At 29.2% G+C, this 18,377-nt stretch overlaps 1 protein-coding gene across 3 annotated transcripts; it reads right to left on the bottom strand.

Moving 5' to 3' along the window:
• Positions 1-719: 719 nt before the first annotated feature.
• On the bottom strand, positions 720-11,868 carry LOC114187893 (endoribonuclease Dicer homolog 2-like). Of its 3 annotated transcripts, XM_028076297.1 has the most exons (10): positions 11,720-11,868; positions 11,354-11,622; positions 10,243-10,673; positions 10,049-10,152; positions 9,304-9,500; positions 7,135-7,344; positions 1,988-2,404; positions 1,488-1,769; positions 994-1,323; positions 720-833 (listed from the first exon to the last, which is right to left on the bottom strand). In XM_028076297.1, exons 1-10 carry the CDS (start codon positions 11,730-11,732, stop codon positions 813-815), a joined length of 2,274 nt encoding a protein of 757 aa, XP_027932098.1. In that variant the 5' UTR covers positions 11,733-11,868; the 3' UTR covers positions 720-812. The 3 variants fall into 3 exon arrangements, with proteins under 3 accessions (XP_027932098.1, XP_027932096.1, XP_027932097.1); XM_028076295.1 differs by having other exon boundaries at positions 720-1,323; XM_028076296.1 differs by having other exon boundaries at positions 720-1,323; positions 9,304-9,497.
• Positions 11,869-18,377: the final 6,509 nt, after the last annotated feature.

Here is an 18,377-nt window from a genome sequence, read left to right as displayed (position 1 = left end):
TCTTTAACATTTATTTAAGGTTTAGGGTTTAATACATTTAATGTTAGTTATAATTATTAAAATAAAATTATTTTTTTCACTATTTTTATCTTAATTATATTATCTTCAATTGGAGAGGATACTTAATTTTAAATAGAACTACATGTTTAAAGAAAATATTATTGAAACACTTTTACTTTAAAAGGATTTTTAAGCCAAGAAAAAGTTTAACAATTTTTTATCGTTTCAAATTTATCTTTAAGATCTGTTTGGGCAATTTCTTCTATTCAGATTTTTAGAAGGAAAAGAAGAATAAATACGATTTATTTTTATAAATTAAAATTACTTTAAAGATGTACGAAAAAATTATTTTCACAAATGAGTTTATACACCACATAATTTTAACTTTTGCAAAAAGTATATTTATTTATTTTTCTTTTTCTATAAGTCTTCTTGAAAGAAATATGTTAAAACCTAGAGAAAAAAATTGAGTGTTTTCGACCAAAACAAACTTTAGGAAATTAAAGGTTGAAGAATCAAGCAATTTAAAAATTGAAAACCAGATACAAAATTTACAAAAAAACAAAAGATTGTAGTTCGTGCAGTTGTTTTTATTTTTTATTTCCAATCTACCAATGAAGAATATCTATTTATCTCTTAACTTTTCTTTAGCTTTAATGCTAACTTGTAGGGTATTTTCCATTATATGTCTATTTGATTTCAATCAATACGCATGTAGATGGTTCATCAATCTACTTTATTTCAGTCCAAACGCCATATAATATTATTACAAAACCTTGATATAATAGCATTCCTTGGGCGTACAACATGAATTAGCCAAGAGACTTGCAAATCTGCAATTACAAATAAAAGTTCTCAAAACTTAAACGAGTTTAAAAAATAACTTACTACATGAAATATCATTTCATCCACAAACCAACAAAACAAAAAGACTGCGCATAATAGAGGGAACAAAAATCGTGTTCTATTCATTGATAACTTCGATTCTGTTACCTGCAATTCTTTTAAAACTTCCTTGGAGGCCATTTTGCGAGCTGTATCTTTATTAGAAGCCTTAGCAGTTCGCGTGATCCTGTTAGCTTTCACCTCAATTTTAAACAAAGTTTCATCGTTTTCACGGACAGAGGGGTGCTCGTGCTCTGTCAATTTGTATTGATTTTTCTGGCACAGTTCTTGCAACTCACTAATAGGATGTCGCTTCGCTGTTTTAGGTGTGACAAGTGGTTTCAATAGGGGCTTTATGCTTTCGAAAACAATCTCTTTCTTGTATCCTGAATCAACAAAAATCGCTCCTGCTATAGATTCTATAACATCCGCAAGCACCTGACAAAAATTGAAAAAAAAAATGCACCTAATACAACATTAAACTTCATATTCTATTCAATACAGACTTGTAACATTTTGCATGTGGTAATAAAGTAATGTGAATAATAATGAAAAATGTTGGGATTGGAAGAAGTTATGAACTGAAATTTTAAACAACTGACCGGACAGAAATATGTTTCTAGCTCCCATCCAAAAGTTGATTCCAAAGATAAATTCTCAACGCCTTTCATTGTCTTCTCAATGTTCTTTCTTACTACTGAGTCACAGAGTATGTGTTTGTGCAGCTTAGCTTTAATGGCTGACAGTGCGTAGCACTCATTGTTCACAGAAATAGACCTCATGGTAGTCAGAAATCCCGGTGAAAATTTTTCATTGAAATATTCCTTGTAGAGATGCATCGTGATCAAATTGTCCAACACTGCGTCGCCAATAAATTCTAATCGCTGCAGAAGAGCATGTTAAGAATTTACCAGAGATACAGTACTGCAAGGAATTCCAAATTTGATGGAAACAGATAGAATAAAATGTGGAATGAATTACAATAAAATGTAGAATTGAATGTGGTGAAATGAAACCTTTATTCCATCCTCTTATATAAACTAAAGTTGTCATAGTATATCATCCTTCTAGTTAGTATGTAAATAAATAATCATGACAGTACCTCATAACATGTCTGAATTTCTGGTCCTTTGTAAGAACCATGGGTGAGAGCCTCTACTAGAAGGTAAGGGTCTTCAAACTTATAATTATTCAGCCGAGATTCTAAAAATTTGACATCTACAAGATTCTCAGGGTCGGTGCTTAGGTGCCTCTCATATGGAATAATGCTGGTGTCAACCTCGATTCCAATCCAATTAATAAACGATAAAGCAGCTTCTTCATCTTCTGTGCTTATAAAGGCACCAATTAGTGCCTCAACAACATCAGCAACCTTTTTGAGTTCTATTTTTCTCTTTCTACCAACATACATGCTTGTTCTTCCACAGGAAACCAACCCTTCTTCTAGCAAGAGACTCTTTGTCTTATCGCCAGGTATGATCCACTGTTTTGGATCAAATGCTTCCATTCGTATGAAACCCTGCAATATGTGAAAAAGGTTTCCATTTGAAATTCTTTTCAAAAACAGTGCCGAAAAATAGAACCAGGGATAATTTCCAGTTATCCTATATGAGATTCCAAAAGGTTATTTTGACAATACAGACACAAGCACTGTTCAAGGATTTGTATAGTTTGGCCGATCTAAAAGTATGTTAAGGTATATTCCTTAAGAGTAAATTAGTTTACTTCGTTTGGCTTAGTCTGAAATATAGGAAACTTCAATGATAAAGAAAGTCAATACAAATTGTTAAACAAGAAACTATTGTTACTATAATGGATAAAAATATAAAAAAAATATACAGAAATATATAGACATACAAAGATAAGGTTTTGAGAATATAAATCTGGCATAGCCGGTTAGATATTCTCTCATAAACTTATGAGAACAGAAATATAAACAGAAATATAAAGCTATACAGAAAAAAATAGATATAAGCCTTTAAATGGTTATCGCATCTTTAGATAAATATTACTTAAGGCATCCGTGGATGCTCAAGATAAAACTACTCCATGGTAGAGATACTTACTTCAGGGAAGATGGAGGATAAGAAAAGAAGCACCTCTGAAATGTACGTTTTATTGCTGGAGGAAGAGAGTACAAAAGGAGAGTGAGAGAATTTTTAGAGAGAGAGGTAGGAGGAACTCTGTCCAGCATAAGGGACTTATGAGCCTTTTTATAGAGATGTTATACAACCGGTAACTTGTTCTTCTAGTTTCATAATAACTAGAAACCTTTTGTTCAGGTCATCTGTTGACCGAATACCTATATACCCGATTCTTACCCTTCAGTCTATTACTCAGTAAAATTACTTTGTCACAAGTAAAAACGTGTTTTAACATCTTCTTGTTACAGCTATGGATTGTCAGATGGGAATGAAGCACCTAGAGTTTCTTGTCCATGGTTACCAGTTTGTTCGTAAATTTCTTTGTAAATCCTTTCTTTTTCAAAATGTTTTACTAGTACTGGACTGGCCTCAATAGGGAAAGGATGGAACTTGTTTCCCATATGTTTTTTCCAGTATAGTTTTGTATCAACTGTCTCTTTTAAAAGTATGAATTCTAGGACGTCTTTCTTGGAAAAATTCCAATTTGATCCTTCGATGTATGCTTTCCAGAGTTGATACTGGTATAATTTGTCTTTGTTAAGAGATAATCTTTTTAAAGGATCGTGTTCTAATAAAGCTTGTGTTTCTGGATTCGTGTCTATGTACAACTTGATTACATGAGTAGCTGTACTCGTGGAGGAAATGGCACTTATTGGAGAAGAAGTAATGTGCAAGAGTACATTGTTCATGTGTTCAGCTTGTATGTCATTCACTACAGAGTTTATTTCTAGTGTTAAAGAGTGAAACCTATCTGTAGGTGGAATTGAAATAGTTTGTAAACAACCAGCTTCTAGCAGTAATTGAGGACTTATTACAAGATCCCTGTATAACTGGTTATTGAAGGTTTTTAGGTCTATTTGGGCCCGTCGGATAATGAATTTTATCTCGCAGGTGCAATCTATGTTTACCGTTTTGCAATAATCTGAAGATTCCACACAAGGATTTCTAGGATTAAAGTAGGTTTGTGTTTTGACGAAAAGCCCATTATAGTTTTGGGCTTCCGAATGAACTTCAAAAAGGAATTCTTGTATGATTCCAAACTTTGCTAGAAGAATGTTTGGATTGATTTGTGCTGGGATGCTACAGGAGGCAACATATGTGTGTATTTGGGCTTTTGGTTCTAACGCGAGGTCCATCTTAATTTTTTCTTCATCAATAGTTTGTAATTTTAAAGTCATATGGGCTTCTTCTGCGGAATTAAATCCTTTGTAAGTGGACCAAAATTGGTCTTGTTTTGCCTTAGCGAGGTCTTTATATGAAGTGTATACTCCTTTGTTTGGCCATGTGATTAAGGCAAAATGTGTAAACCCTTTCCTTGAAGGAGAGGCCGGTGAAGTTAACAAAACTCCTTTATTGTTAGTGCTGCAAAAATTGTATAATGCACTAATATTGCTCTGTTTTACTTTTGCAACTTGGTGCTCATTCTGAGCTGTGTGTTTTGGAATATTCCAAATATTGTCAATTAAAATATTTAATTTGACATTTGTGTTTTCTCTGCCAGGAAAATGGTAGTGATTTGTGAGTATAGGCAATTCTTGTTTGCCATACTTTGTGTATTGTTCCACCACAAAGGGGGATTTAACTGGTTTAGGACCTAAAGGTCCTTTCTTTGTATTTTGTGTAAATTCCATTTCTGGATTTTTGTACCTGCAATATGGAAACAAACAGATTAGGCAACAAAATGGTTGAGCTTTTGTAAGTTTTGTTCTAGAACTCTGATGTTGGCTTTGTATGAGGCAAGTGTATAGGCAAATTGGAAAGGATTATATTGAAATAATTCAGTTCTTTGTAGCCTGAGTATGGCTAGCTTTCTTTTGAACCTTCTTATTTGTTTTGTGAATTATTTCAATATAATCCTTTCCAATTTGCCTGTACACTTGCCTCATACAAAGCCAACATCAGAGTTCTAGAACAAAACTTACAAAAGCTTAGCCATTTTGTTGCCTAATCTATTTGTTTCCATATTGCAGGTACAAAAATCCAGAAATGGAATTTACACAAAATAAAAAGAAAGGACCTTTAGGTCCTAAACCAGTTAAATCCCCCTTTGTGGTGGAACAATACACAAAGTATGGCAAACAAGAATTGCCTATACTCACAAATCACTACCATTTTCCTGGCAGAGAAAACACAAATGTCAAATTAAATGTTTTAATTGACAATATTTGGAATATTCCAAAACACACAGCTCAAAACGAGCACCAAGTTGCAAAAGTAAAACAAAGCATTATTAGTGCATTATACAACTTTTGCAGCACTAACAATAAAGGAGTTTTGTTAACTTTACCAGCCTCTCCTTCAAGGAAAGGGTTTACACATTTTGCCTTAATCACATGGCCAAACAAAGGAGTATACACTTCATATAAAGACCTCGCTAAGGCAAAACAAGACCAATTTTGGTCCACTTACAAAGGATTTAATTCCGCAGAAGAAGCCCAGATGACTTTAAAATTACAAACTATTGATGAAGAAAAAATTAAGATGGGCCTCGCGTTAGAACCAAAAGCCCAAATACACACATATGCCGCCTCCTGTAGCATCCCAGCACAAATCAATCCAAACATTCTTCTAGCAAAGTTTGGAATCATACAAGAATTCCTTTTTGAAGTTCATTCGGAAGCCCAAAACTATAATGGGCTTTTCGTCAAAACACAAACCTACTTTAATCCTAGAAATCCTTGTGTGGAATCTTCAGATTATTGCAAAACGGTAAACATAGATTGCACCTACCAGATAAAATTCATTATCCGACAGGCCCAAATAGACCTAAAAACCTTCAATAACCAGTTATACAAGGATCTTGTAATAAGTCCTCAATTACTGCTAGAAGCTGGTTGTTTACAAACTATTTCAATTCCACCTACAGATAGGTTTCACTCTTTAACACTAGAAATAAACTCTGTAGTGAATGACATACAAGCTGAACACATGAACAATGTACTCTTGCACATTACTTCTTCTCCAAGAAGTGTCATTTCCTCCACGAGTACAGCTACTCATGTAATCAAGTTGTACACAGACACGAATCTAGAAACACAAGCTTTATTAGAACACGATCCTTTAAAAGGATTATCTCTTAACAAAGACAAATTATACCAGTATCAACTCTGGAAAGCATACATCGAAGGATCAAATTGGAATTTTTCCAAGAAAGACGTCCTAGAATTCATACTTTTAAAAGAGACAGCTGATACAAAACTATACTGGAAAAAACATATGGGAAACAAATTCCATCCTTTCCCTATTGAGGCCAGTCCAATACTAGTAAAACATTTTGAAAAAGAAAGGATTTACAAAGAAATTTACGAACAAACTGGTAATCATGGACAAGAAACTCCAGGTGCTTCATTCCCATCTGACAATGAAGATCCTGATTATACAGACCACATGCTCGAAGAAGAGCTTGGAGACTTGACATCCATAGCTGTAACAAGAAGATGTTAAAACACGTTTTTACCTGTGACAAAGTAATTTTACTCTTTTTGAGTAATAGACTGAAGGGTAAGAACCGAGTATACAGGTATTTGGTCAACAGATGACCTGAACAAAAGGTTTCTAGTTATTATGAAACTAGAAGAACAAGTTACCGGTTGTATAACATCTCTATAAAAAGGCTCATAAGTCCCTTATGCTGGGCAGAGTTCCTCCTACCTCTCTCTCTAAAAATTCTCTCACTCTCCTTTTGTACTCTCTTCCTCCAGCAATAAAACGTACATTTCAGAGGTGCTTCTTTTCTTATCCTCCATCTTCCCTGAAGTAAGTATCTCTACCATGGAGTAGTTTTATCTTGAGCATCCACGGATGCCTTAAGTAATATTTATCTAAAGATGCGATAACCATTTAAAGGCTTAAATTTATTTTTTTCTGTATAGTTTTATATTTCTGTTCTCATAAGTTTATGAGAGAATATCTAATCGGCTATGCCAGATTTATATTCTCATAAGCTTATCTTTGTATGTCTATATATGTGTTTTATATTTTTTTTTATATTTTTTCTTTCCTTTCTTCTCCAAATTTTCTCTATCCTCTCCTCTTGCAAGTGCTTGAAATGAAGCTTATACTGAAAGTGTAAGAATAAGAAAAGAGGCAAAACATAATAGTGTACCGGAAGATTTTTGTCAGAAGCAAATTTACGCAAGGCAACATTGGAGATGAGGCCTTCCCTGAGCTTGGAAAGGATACCCTCTCGATCGTTTTGATGGGTCTTGAAAAGCTGTTGACTAACAGCGTATTTGAGAAAAGAATCTCCAAGTGTCTCTAAGTTTTCGTAATTGTATGCCTCTTGACATCCCTTTGCAGTTATTGCTTCGAATACCTACCATAAGCATGATAAACTTTAACTCAAAACTTCATGCAAAATACTTATCATGTACTTTCTAATTATATTTAGATTTTCTCCCATTTAATAATCTATATGATAAATAATTTTATTAAATATATAATGTGCTATCAAAGTAAAACTTTAAACCCAGTTGAAGAACAATATTAATAATTAATAATATAACACAACATATGGAATAGTAATCTATATACTTTTTTTAAAAAATATGTTTCTGTTTCTTTTCCAATATAAATAAAATTAGGGTTGTAAAAAAAATTTAAATACTTGAATCATCTTAGCTCACAATCGGTTAGACATAGGTTGAATTAAAAAAAAATGTATTTTAAATATGGGGTAAATTTAACTTGATCCACTAATATCCATATTAATATAGATTCAAATCGGATTGAAAGTGATTTCACCCTTAATCCATCAAACAGCAGCTTTTAGTTTTCTTTTATTCTTTTATTATAACTAATTATTACTTTTAATTATGTATATATATTTTTTTAAGATTATAATTATGGAATGGTTTGTATGCGTGATCTATTCATTTTTTAGTTATATAATTTAATATTTTGATGTTTGCTTCCTATTTTTATAATTTTTCTTCTTAATTATGATTAGTGTTTAGTAAAATAGGTGAACACTTTAATTTATATAAAAAGATTAAGTCAATCCACTTTAATTAAAATACAATTTAAAATATAAAATAACTTAATAGAAAAATATGAAAAAGTTAGGAGAATCAAATAAATTAATTTACCAACAAATATAACAAATCATACTAATTAAAACGTTAGTCAAATTAAGTTGACTTTATTAAATATTTTGTTTTCTTGATTTTGTAAAAAATAGGATACAGTAGATAGTAAAGAAGATAGATTAATAATTTTGTTAGAATCAATTCCCATATTATACCTCCAGGCTTTAACTTTATCATTCATCCATTACAACCATCATGTACAACTAAAATCCAGCCATAAAGATTACCAAAAGTATCAACAAAACATAAGAAAAAAGTACAAAAGCATATAACAAAAAGTCAATTAAGACAAAACCCAAAGTTGTGTTACCTGGAATATAATTTGGTATCAAAGTAATCTTTAATGATTAGAACAAAGATTAGGATACATAAGCCACCTTGTTGCATTGTTTAATCCATTAATTGTTAAATTTGCACCTTAATACAAGACTTTACGTTATTAAGATTTTTGTTAAGTTTAACCTTAATAATTGGTTTTCTTGTGTTATATACCTTTTTATTTTATTTTTTAAGTTTAATGAATTCACCAACTCTTAATAGGTCCTACTAAGTTACAAAATTTTTTTAATTTATTATAAGATGAATCAAAATTAATTTGACTAATTTTTTTTAACTCAATCTGAAATGAGTAATCTGAAATGAGTAAGTCTAGTTCCCTAGTTCTCTAGTTTTGAGAGTCACATCAACCCACTTTAACATTTTATTCGATATATTTATTTAATGTTTTATTCTGTAAATTTAAGTTATTCTCATTATGAAAAATGTTATCAATATTTTCATTAAAACTAACCTTTTCATTTTAATTTTTTTTATATAAAATATTTACAAAAAAATATAATAAATTGCTATTAATTATTTTGCAAAATATTTTGCATAAAAAATTTTCTGTAAAAAAATGTAGAAAATACTTACAAATTTATAATATTTTAAGAAATAATTAACTAAAAAGAAATTATTTATCAATTAAAATTTGTAGAAAAATGACAAAAAAAAAATCTTTCAAGATTTTTTAACAAAATTTGAAAAAAATCTAATGTAATGTAAAATTTTCGGTAGGGGAACTACATAATTTGTTCTCATCAACTAAAACATGAAATTGTCTCCTATTATAAGTGAATCGTGGTGATCAATGTAAAAATATAATCATGTGCAAATTATAAGAATTTTCACAGAAAGAAGTGATTTACCTTGATGATTGGGATATCATTTTTTGTGCAATGATCCAAGAGCATCTTTCTTAAGTTGAAAGCAACGAGCAAGCCCTCAAGCCAATGCATGATTGATGGAATAAAAGAAAATGAATATACGGTACAAATTGATATTGGTGACATGATTACGGAACAAAGTTCTGGCGGCAATTCTTCAGAACCCATTTTTTCTCCTACTGAAAGGGGTCAAAAAGTTTGATCAGATTTCTTGATATTTGTAATAAACTTGCTCAAATGCCTCTATAACAGCTTCAACATTATACACGAGCAAGTAATGCGACAACTTAAACTACATAAAATAGTATCATGCTAATACATTGTTAATAAACATCATGGTATGCACATCCCGAAAACAATGCAGAGATGTTTTAATACCTCGGAGGAAAGTAAGAGGATAGCTAGGTAAAATTTTCCACAAAGATTTCTTATGAACTAACTCACAGAAGTCCTTTTATATAGTTTTTCAAATCTTTTAATAGGATCAGCTTTTATACCTCTGTTACAGTGATGATCATTGATTCTGTTGTACCTTAATACATGAATATAAACAAGAACCAAGTGTGCGCATACAATACACAACATTAAGACATATTCTTTCTGTTTCATCCATGCAGAACTAGAACTACAAAACCTTGTAAAACTTTTGGGTTATATGAGTCACATAGCAATACCAGGAAGTAGAGTATATGAAAAACGAATATGTAAAAAAGTAAATAACTTGAACCTTTATTCTTATTTTTCCTATCCTTCAAAAGGTAATTCCCGACTTCAAAAACTTTCCTTCCACGAAGTAGAGATTGGTGTGGAAAACGCAATTCAATCCCGTGCCTGAAATTTGGAACAAAAGTCGAAATCATTCTTGGTGCTCAATGGTTGGAATCTAAGACAGAAGTATATAAGTAAGCTACAAAAATTTACTTTTTTTTGAAGTGCTCCTTGTAAGTGGCAGTTCCATCACGACCAAGGTATCGTAGTGTTGAGTTGCCATTCAAATCCCATATTACAGGAGTCATGGTATAGAAAGACTTACTATGAGGAGTGTAGACAACACAGTTTTCAAGTTTGCAAGAGCAAACTGAACCATTTTTGATCCTCACATCACATGCATGATCCTTGCAATTGGAACCACAGGTACTTTCAGATGAAAAAGGACAACAAGAATTGACAGACTCCCAATCAATAATTGAATTTGAAGGTCTCTGGTGTTCAACAGTGGCTGGGAGCAGAAGATAATCAAATTCAGGATTATCTCCTAGACAGAAATTATCTGAATCACTTGCTAACTTATTATCGTCCCGCTTCAGCAGGATCCTAAACAGGGTAGTCTGAAATCTCCTACATTGCTCAACCTTTAAAATAAAAATACACAGTATAGGTAAGTGTTCTTGAATATGGAGATAAATGATATCAATAAACATTACAGAAAAAAACAGTTTATGTTAATTTTTTTATCAATAGAAACAATATTTAATTCACGGAACCATATGTAATAATTATAAGTTTCTTAAAATAAAATAAAAAAACAACTCTTTTCAATTGACGGAACCATATGCAATAACTCTGAGTATGAGTACAAGTTTGGCAAATGAGATTTTTAAGCCTTTTCTTTAATATAGCAAAAAAAAAAAATCAGGATTTTTTTTTTTAATTTCTACGCAAATAGATTCTAAATATAAATCAATAGATTACGCGGGATTAAGAGTACGAAATAAATATGACTATTAAATTATTTTTTTAATTTAATTTTGCATTTATGGTTGTTACACATCACACATGGTTTTGAAAAAGAATCGCTGTCATTTAGTATAATTCATTTTTATAAAAACGGTTATAAAATAAAGCTCACTGTATCAAGTTTCATAAAAAAAAATATCAACACTTAAATAGTGATCAAAATATTTAAAATTTTCAGAATATAAACGTTAATAATTGTAGATTATAAATTAATATACATTTTGGCAGACATAATCTATGCAATCGAAATTTAATATGACATCAAAAAGGACAGAAGATGTAAGGGCAGACACACCTCTTGAGGGCTAAGTCGAACGGGTTTGGCAGATGTAAGGTTGAGTGACAATTTTCCCCTTTCAACAACAAATGATGTGCCTGATAATGCATCTACAATTTGGGGATCAAGTTCAGACCTAATTGCAAGTACAATGTCACGAACACACACCTCATACTTGTAGTCCTGCTTCAACTCCATCAAATAGCAGTAGTATTGGTGCGTCACACTGCAAGCTTTTGATGAACAATTCACCAGTTCTGGTGGGACATAGCAGGGGTGCTCGTTCCCTAGTCAGAAACAAATCGGATTTTCAACCACCAAGAACGAACTAATAAAGATAAAACTTCTGAAAACTTCAGAAAAAGAAAAAGAAAAAGAAGTTACCTGATCCTTTCATGCTGACGAGACGATGAAGAAAAGAGTTTGCAAGTTGATCGTCTCCTCCATTAACATCCAATGTATATATAGAGAGAATTGGAAGCGATTGTAGGACCCACTTTCCATTTAGGAGGAATGATAAAGGAAAAAGGCCAAATAATGGAATGAATGATTGGGTGATGGTGCTCTTTCCTTTTAGTACCTTAGGTTGCAAGCTACTTCGATATCAAGCAATTCCATTCTACTCTGTGACTGTGGTAAAAATCCAATGAATTAAAAAAAGAAAAATCAAATCACAAATATTCATTAAATTTGCTGAATAGGTAACTATTTGTAATATTTTCTGTTAAGTGAATTAATACTTTTAGTTAATTCTAGGTTATAAAATATGTAAGACTGTCAATTTAATTAACTAATAATGTTATTTGACCTAATATAAAATATTAAAAAAATTAAAAAAGTATAAAATTATAAAAATATAAAAATATTACAAATATTTAGACTCGATTAAGTTTTAAATTTTTCATAATTTAGGCGATGCTCAACATTGATTTTCTCGCAATTTTTCAGCGCTCAGCGCTAGTGCTGGGGCTTAGCGCCACACAAGAAAACAGCACATATTTGGCTTTCTTGAGGAATCTGCTATTTGTTTTCATGACTCTAATTTTCACATATATTGCAAATTTATTTGGTTTCAAATTAGTTTTTAAATGAGAAATATGATGCCAATTAGAGTTATGACTCAAGTATCCATTTTTCTCAATTTAACCCCAATTCATACAATGCATTCACATCTCACTTATACAAAGCATCAATCAGTTCACAATCTACAGTAATCAAATAGTCAATTCTAATTACACACAATTACATTCACTGAATTCTTTAAGTACAATCAATTATTAGCTTCCCTTACCTGCGATTGACTCGGACGATTACGAGGTAACCTAAAATCCTCTTCTACTACCGATGCTCACAATTCAACCTAGAATTAGCAGAAACACGATCAGGGAACATCATTAGAGCCACTAATTAGCAGAGATTCTTACAAGACACTCAAATCTCACATGCAATACAGATAATATCACATGCAGGGTGCTTTTAAGAGAAGACCGAGAAAAGAGCAGAATTATTACTTACTCAATTCAAGGTTTGATCGGACAAACTTGAAGATCTCATCGCAGTGATCACTCGGGCAGTCTCTAATCTTCAAAGGGGTGAAAGTATAGTGAGATATTTTAGAGAGTAGTCAAAGAAAATTTAGAAAAAGAAGTTTTAGAGAGATAATGTTTTCTAACCGAAGAAATCCTTTTATGAAATTTCTATTTATATATAAATAATTTATTATTAAAATAGTACTAGGATCTCATTATTTTAAACACTCTTTTAGTATTTTCTAAGTTCTCACAAAAATTATTTAAAAATATTAAAATTTATAAGAAATTTAAAACTTGATTAATTCAAATATTTAACTATTTCATCCTAATTTACTGCAGTTATCCAAATTTTAAAAATCCTTCTCCTGTTCTAAACCTGCACAATAAATAAAATAAAATAAAATACTAACCATTTTCAATTTTTCATGTCCTATCAGTTCCTCATTTCAAACCTCATACATTAATCCCATTAAGGATAGTGAAACTTCTATGAATAGTACTAGTAATGGTGTGAAAAAAAAAAAGAAAAAGAAAAGGAATTGCATTTAAAAATCAAACTCTATTATTTATTTCTCAACTTGGGTTAGATAAATTGCGATTGATGAGAAAGGACGAGGAGAACTAATTGAAAAACACAAAAGATAACTTTCATTAGGAGGAAAGATTCCCATCCAATAATGCTTACATTACATGCATCCAATGAAAGCATAATTCAATAAACGAAAAAAAGGATCCACTCTTTCTTTTTAAGGTTAAAAAATAATTATTATTAATTTACGATTTTTGATCGTAAACAATAATTGGCTATGAATATTTTTCTTTACTTAATTTGACAATAATATTCTATTATGTGTTTATATAATTAAAATTATTTGTTAGCTAAAACAAGTTAGTTTAATTATTTAATTTTTGAAGATAACCCATGTTTAAGACAATGTCTTATTATTTGTAGAAACATTATCATTTCCTTTAATATTAATTTTTAGAAAACTAAAATAATTTATACGATGTTCAACATTCGGATTAGGTAACTATAAAATATGTTAAACTTGGATCCGTCAAAGTTTCACTGACATGTTTTCTCCCTAAGCAGCATGAAATAATCGGGGATATAGAAGAAAAAAAATCAGTGCATCAAATAAAAATATCTTACTTTAAATATACTTACATTTTATTTTTTATTATATATTTATTACAAAATAAAAATAAAATTGTCTGAAAGTATTTACGAAAAGGGGTTGTTTCATTAAAATAATTATAGATAAAAATTAAAAATAACTAAGAAAAGGACAAGCAGAACAAAAAATGGCAATTCATATCGTAATGTGAATCCGCCTTTCATTTATTAGGAAACCTACGGGTACAGAAAACTGAAAATTGAAAGTTATAAGTAGGAAAAAATAATATGTAAATTCCTAAAATATTAAATGACACCGAAAAAGAAAAAAAATATATTATGGTATAATAGAAAAAAATATAAAAATGATAAATTTAGAAAAAAATATTGTTCTTGTATAATTGTACTATATAAATAAACAACCTCAACCCCAACGTTACGTAACGAATAATTAAACCCTTCAGTTACTCTTTCTTCCTCATCAATGTCCTAAATTTCGAAACACATTACTTTTCTCTTTCAGAAATAAAAAAAAAAAAAAAAAAAAAACCATTACAAGAGTAAAAGCGAAAAATTTTATACTGTATAATAAATTATTAACATTTAATGATAATGATGCTAATAATGCTAAAATGAATTTGTATCATATGTTGGATTTGTATCACAACTTGCTAAAATGATTCACTCTTTCCTCTTCTCTGTTTTTTTTTTTCTTCTTTCTTCATTTCTTGAAATTCTCTCTTTGACTGCTTCATACTCTAAAACAAGATTTTGGAAGAGCCAACACTATCAAACATATGGTATTTGGAGTGTTAATGTCATACATTTTAAATAGCTTAAAGGAAAGTGAATAAAATATATTATAAAAAATAGTCAATAAATTCGAGAGAAAGATGATACTAAAACATTTTTCAAATAATCTTTCTCGGATTTATTAAAGTATAGTAAAAGCATCAATTTTAATGAATCTCACTTATTTTCTCCTTAGACTTATATACTTAATTTACTGTCCGATGTTTTTGTTTTTTAAGATGAATTTAACAAAGAAATAGGAAAATGAGATCATTTGGATTAAAAAAATGATAAGAAATAGAAGAATTTGAGATAAAGATTTATGAAAGTTAATGAATGATGTAAAATGTTTGATGGATTAAAAATGCATTTTAATTGATAAAAATAGAATATTATCATTTTATCATTGATCATAAAAATAATATAAAATAAAAATAATTAGTGTAAATTTTGTTAGAATTAACTCATATATAACAACAAGAATCGATTGAGAGATACAAATCAATTCTCATGCACCTTTCAACTTTTCACTCTCTTATTCTTAAGACACATTTGATTATCTTATTTTAGCATTTTACTTCGACTTTCTCTCACACATCCTCTTAAATCACTTAAAAACTATTTTTTCACACTTTTTTATCGTAATAAATAGTACATTCTCCGGTAACGGAAGTAAACTGAATGAAAGTTAAGACAAAGTTTGCTAGCATTTGTAATTATTTAAAGAAAAAAATTATCTTTTCCTCTAAATTATCAAATTTTAGAAGACTTTTGGTTTAATTTAATTTTAATTTTTTAAAGTTTAAGATGTCTTTAATTACTTTTATTAATTATGCTCTTATCTTTTTGATCCAACATTCAAATAAGTAATATTATATTTAACTCAATATTTATAATTTTTATAAAGTATAAATAAAAAAATCATAAGTATTTTATTAAAATAAAGAAGACAGAAACAGTAATAGATTAGCTTTTCTGGGACCTCTGTCCGAAACAATAACAGATCAATGGTTTGGAAACTGATAATTGATAGGTAATAACAGCCACCTTCCAAAATTTAGGTGGCAAAGTATATAAATTTATATATTTTACTGTGGAGAGAGATTAACCTAAAAAATATATAAATTATTAAATGATAGCATTATTTTTATTTGGTAAAAGTTAGTTCATTTTAAATAACACAAAGTAAACCAAATAATAATTCCTTAAGAAAGAGAAAGGTAAAAATCCCTAAGCACAGGGACAAAAATAATTGGAGGGCCCAGCCAAACGCGTCTCCGATACTAATCTTGATTTACGAGTGAGGAGAAGAGACGATGCTAAGGACCACACCACCAACAACCACTTCCAGTGTCCCTCACATGACATCATCATTTTCCACAAAATATCCTCCTTGTTTCATACAGATTTTCCTGTGTTTTTGTTTTTTGTCAACTTCACCACCTTTCCAATTCAAACTTCCGTACGTGGTATGTTTGCAATAATGCAAATTTGGTGGTTCCATTTCGGTCATTTCCTTTTATTTTATTTCAAAATCACACTATGTCTCTCTGTTTTCCTCTACAAATTTCAAATATTTAAGGCTCTAGTGTCTTTACTTCTTATTTCTAAGATAGTTTATTAAAAAAGAAAAATAAAATAATCAGAAAAATATATAAGAATATGCGGAAGTTCTAATATAGAAGAAAAAGTTGCGACTGTTATCTAAAAATAATAATAGAATAACATTGAAAATTTGTATAATATATATATATATATATATATATATATATATATATATATATATATATATATATCACTTCTTCATGATTTTTAATTCTAAGTACATTTATATTCTCTAAAGCAATAATTTAATTCAAACCTCACAACTACAAGAATATAATAATAAGAAGAGTCAAATACAAACTTAAAATATTTTTTATTAAAACAAATAATATCATAGACTTATAGTCCATTATATAGTCACTAACGTTCATTCTCTGGCTTATTCGATATGGAACTTTTCAAGACATATTATTTTTATCGACTCAACAGTTTTTATTTAAGAGCATAATAGTCCAAGTGTCATTATTCGATTATGATTCATTGACGCACTTAATCTTTCTCAACAATTTTTCATTAGGAATTTTACTATATTCAATCAAACTCGTAACCTAGCTTAGATACCAATTGTTGGATCGAGCACTTATCACAAGACAAAATACTATAAATGTTAGTCATAATGCAATTCTTTTTATTTAAAAGCGTAATAATTTAATCACTATAATTCAATTATGACTCAGTCTACTTAATTTCAATCATAAGACAATTGATATCACCTATAATATCATATTTTCACTTTTGAAAATAGTTATTCAAATCTCACTATAAAATGTTCGGTCCACGTCATAGAATATGGTACCTACCAAAAATACTAGTTGAGGTTTATAACAATATTAATGTATCAATAAAAGTTAATATTTTACTTTACCTCTTCATTTATTTACCTCTCCTGTAAAATAATATAGTTTGTTGCATCGTTAGAGTCCAATTGTTTAATTAAACTGGGGCGATTTATTATACCTTTAAACGTGTAATTTCTAAACTATCATGCATTTGAATGGAAAATAATATAGTAACGATGATAAACAACTACATATTTTTCTTAAGAAAACATTACTATGTGTAATCTGTTTTTCTTTTCTTTTTTCAAATAGACTTAATTTTTTTTTTAACAAAGTTACCTGATCCAAAATTAATTCGGACTATAACTAATATCAATATATAAAGCGATTTTTCTTTTAGTATATACAATTTTCTAAGATAAAAATAATTATTTTGTTATTTTTATTCTTTAAATATTTGTTAATTTAAATTTAATAATCTTTTTTTAATTTTTTTTAAATAAAATAATTTTCTTATTAATTTTATCTTTTAAGTAATCATTAATTTAAACTAAATTATTTTAAACTAAACTAATTATATAGTAATTATTACTATTTTATTACTGTTACTATTTTATTTTTCAAAACAACTATCTACTTAAATTTAATTATTTTTTAAAATCTAATTAGTTATCATTATGAAAAGTAAAATACACATGCTCATTTATATGTTTTCTGATTATAAAAATAAAATAACTTTAACAGTTGTCCGGTACACACTTATTTTTCTTATCCCTTTTTAACTTTTATCAAACAAACTATAAATATATAATTTTATTAATATCTATGGTCTTATTTATAGACAATAATATATTTTTGTATTTTTAAATATAAACAGCTTCTAACTACTTTTACTTCATTTGATGATATTTCTTTTTCTAAAATACCTTAACTCTGATTAAGGTATTGTTTTTAATTATAATATCATAACATTTAATTTTAGATTTACGAAAAAGTATATTTAAAAAATATATTGAAAAAATGATAAAATTTAATATAGTTAGTAAACTAATTTATAATATAATTGCAAATTAATAAATATAGGAAAGTTGCTTATGAGTTTAATAAATTTATTATTACTTTTGTTCTTATTAACACTATTATGGTAATTGATGCAAAGACTTCAAAACAATGTCATTAAATACAGAAAAAAATATGATGCTTCCTATATCACGAAT

The sequence above is a fragment of the Vigna unguiculata genome, chromosome 6 (genome assembly GCF_004118075.2).
Source record: "Vigna unguiculata cultivar IT97K-499-35 chromosome 6, ASM411807v1, whole genome shotgun sequence".
In the NCBI taxonomy this organism is placed as follows: domain Eukaryota; kingdom Viridiplantae; phylum Streptophyta; class Magnoliopsida; order Fabales; family Fabaceae; genus Vigna; species Vigna unguiculata.
Note: the sequence above shows the minus strand (reverse complement) of the source record. Positions and strands in the feature narration are given on the sequence as shown.

Excerpts from the sequence above, each read along its gene's own strand:
- LOC114187893 (XM_028076295.1), bottom strand. Across the intron at positions 7,345-9,303 it reads ATGATATCCCAATCATCAAG|GTATTCGAAGCAATAACTGC; the intron begins GTAAATCACTTC and ends TGCTTATGGTAG. Across the intron at positions 1,770-1,987 it reads AAATTCAGACATGTTATGAG|CGATTAGAATTTATTGGCGA; the intron begins GTACTGTCATGA and ends GCTCTTCTGCAG.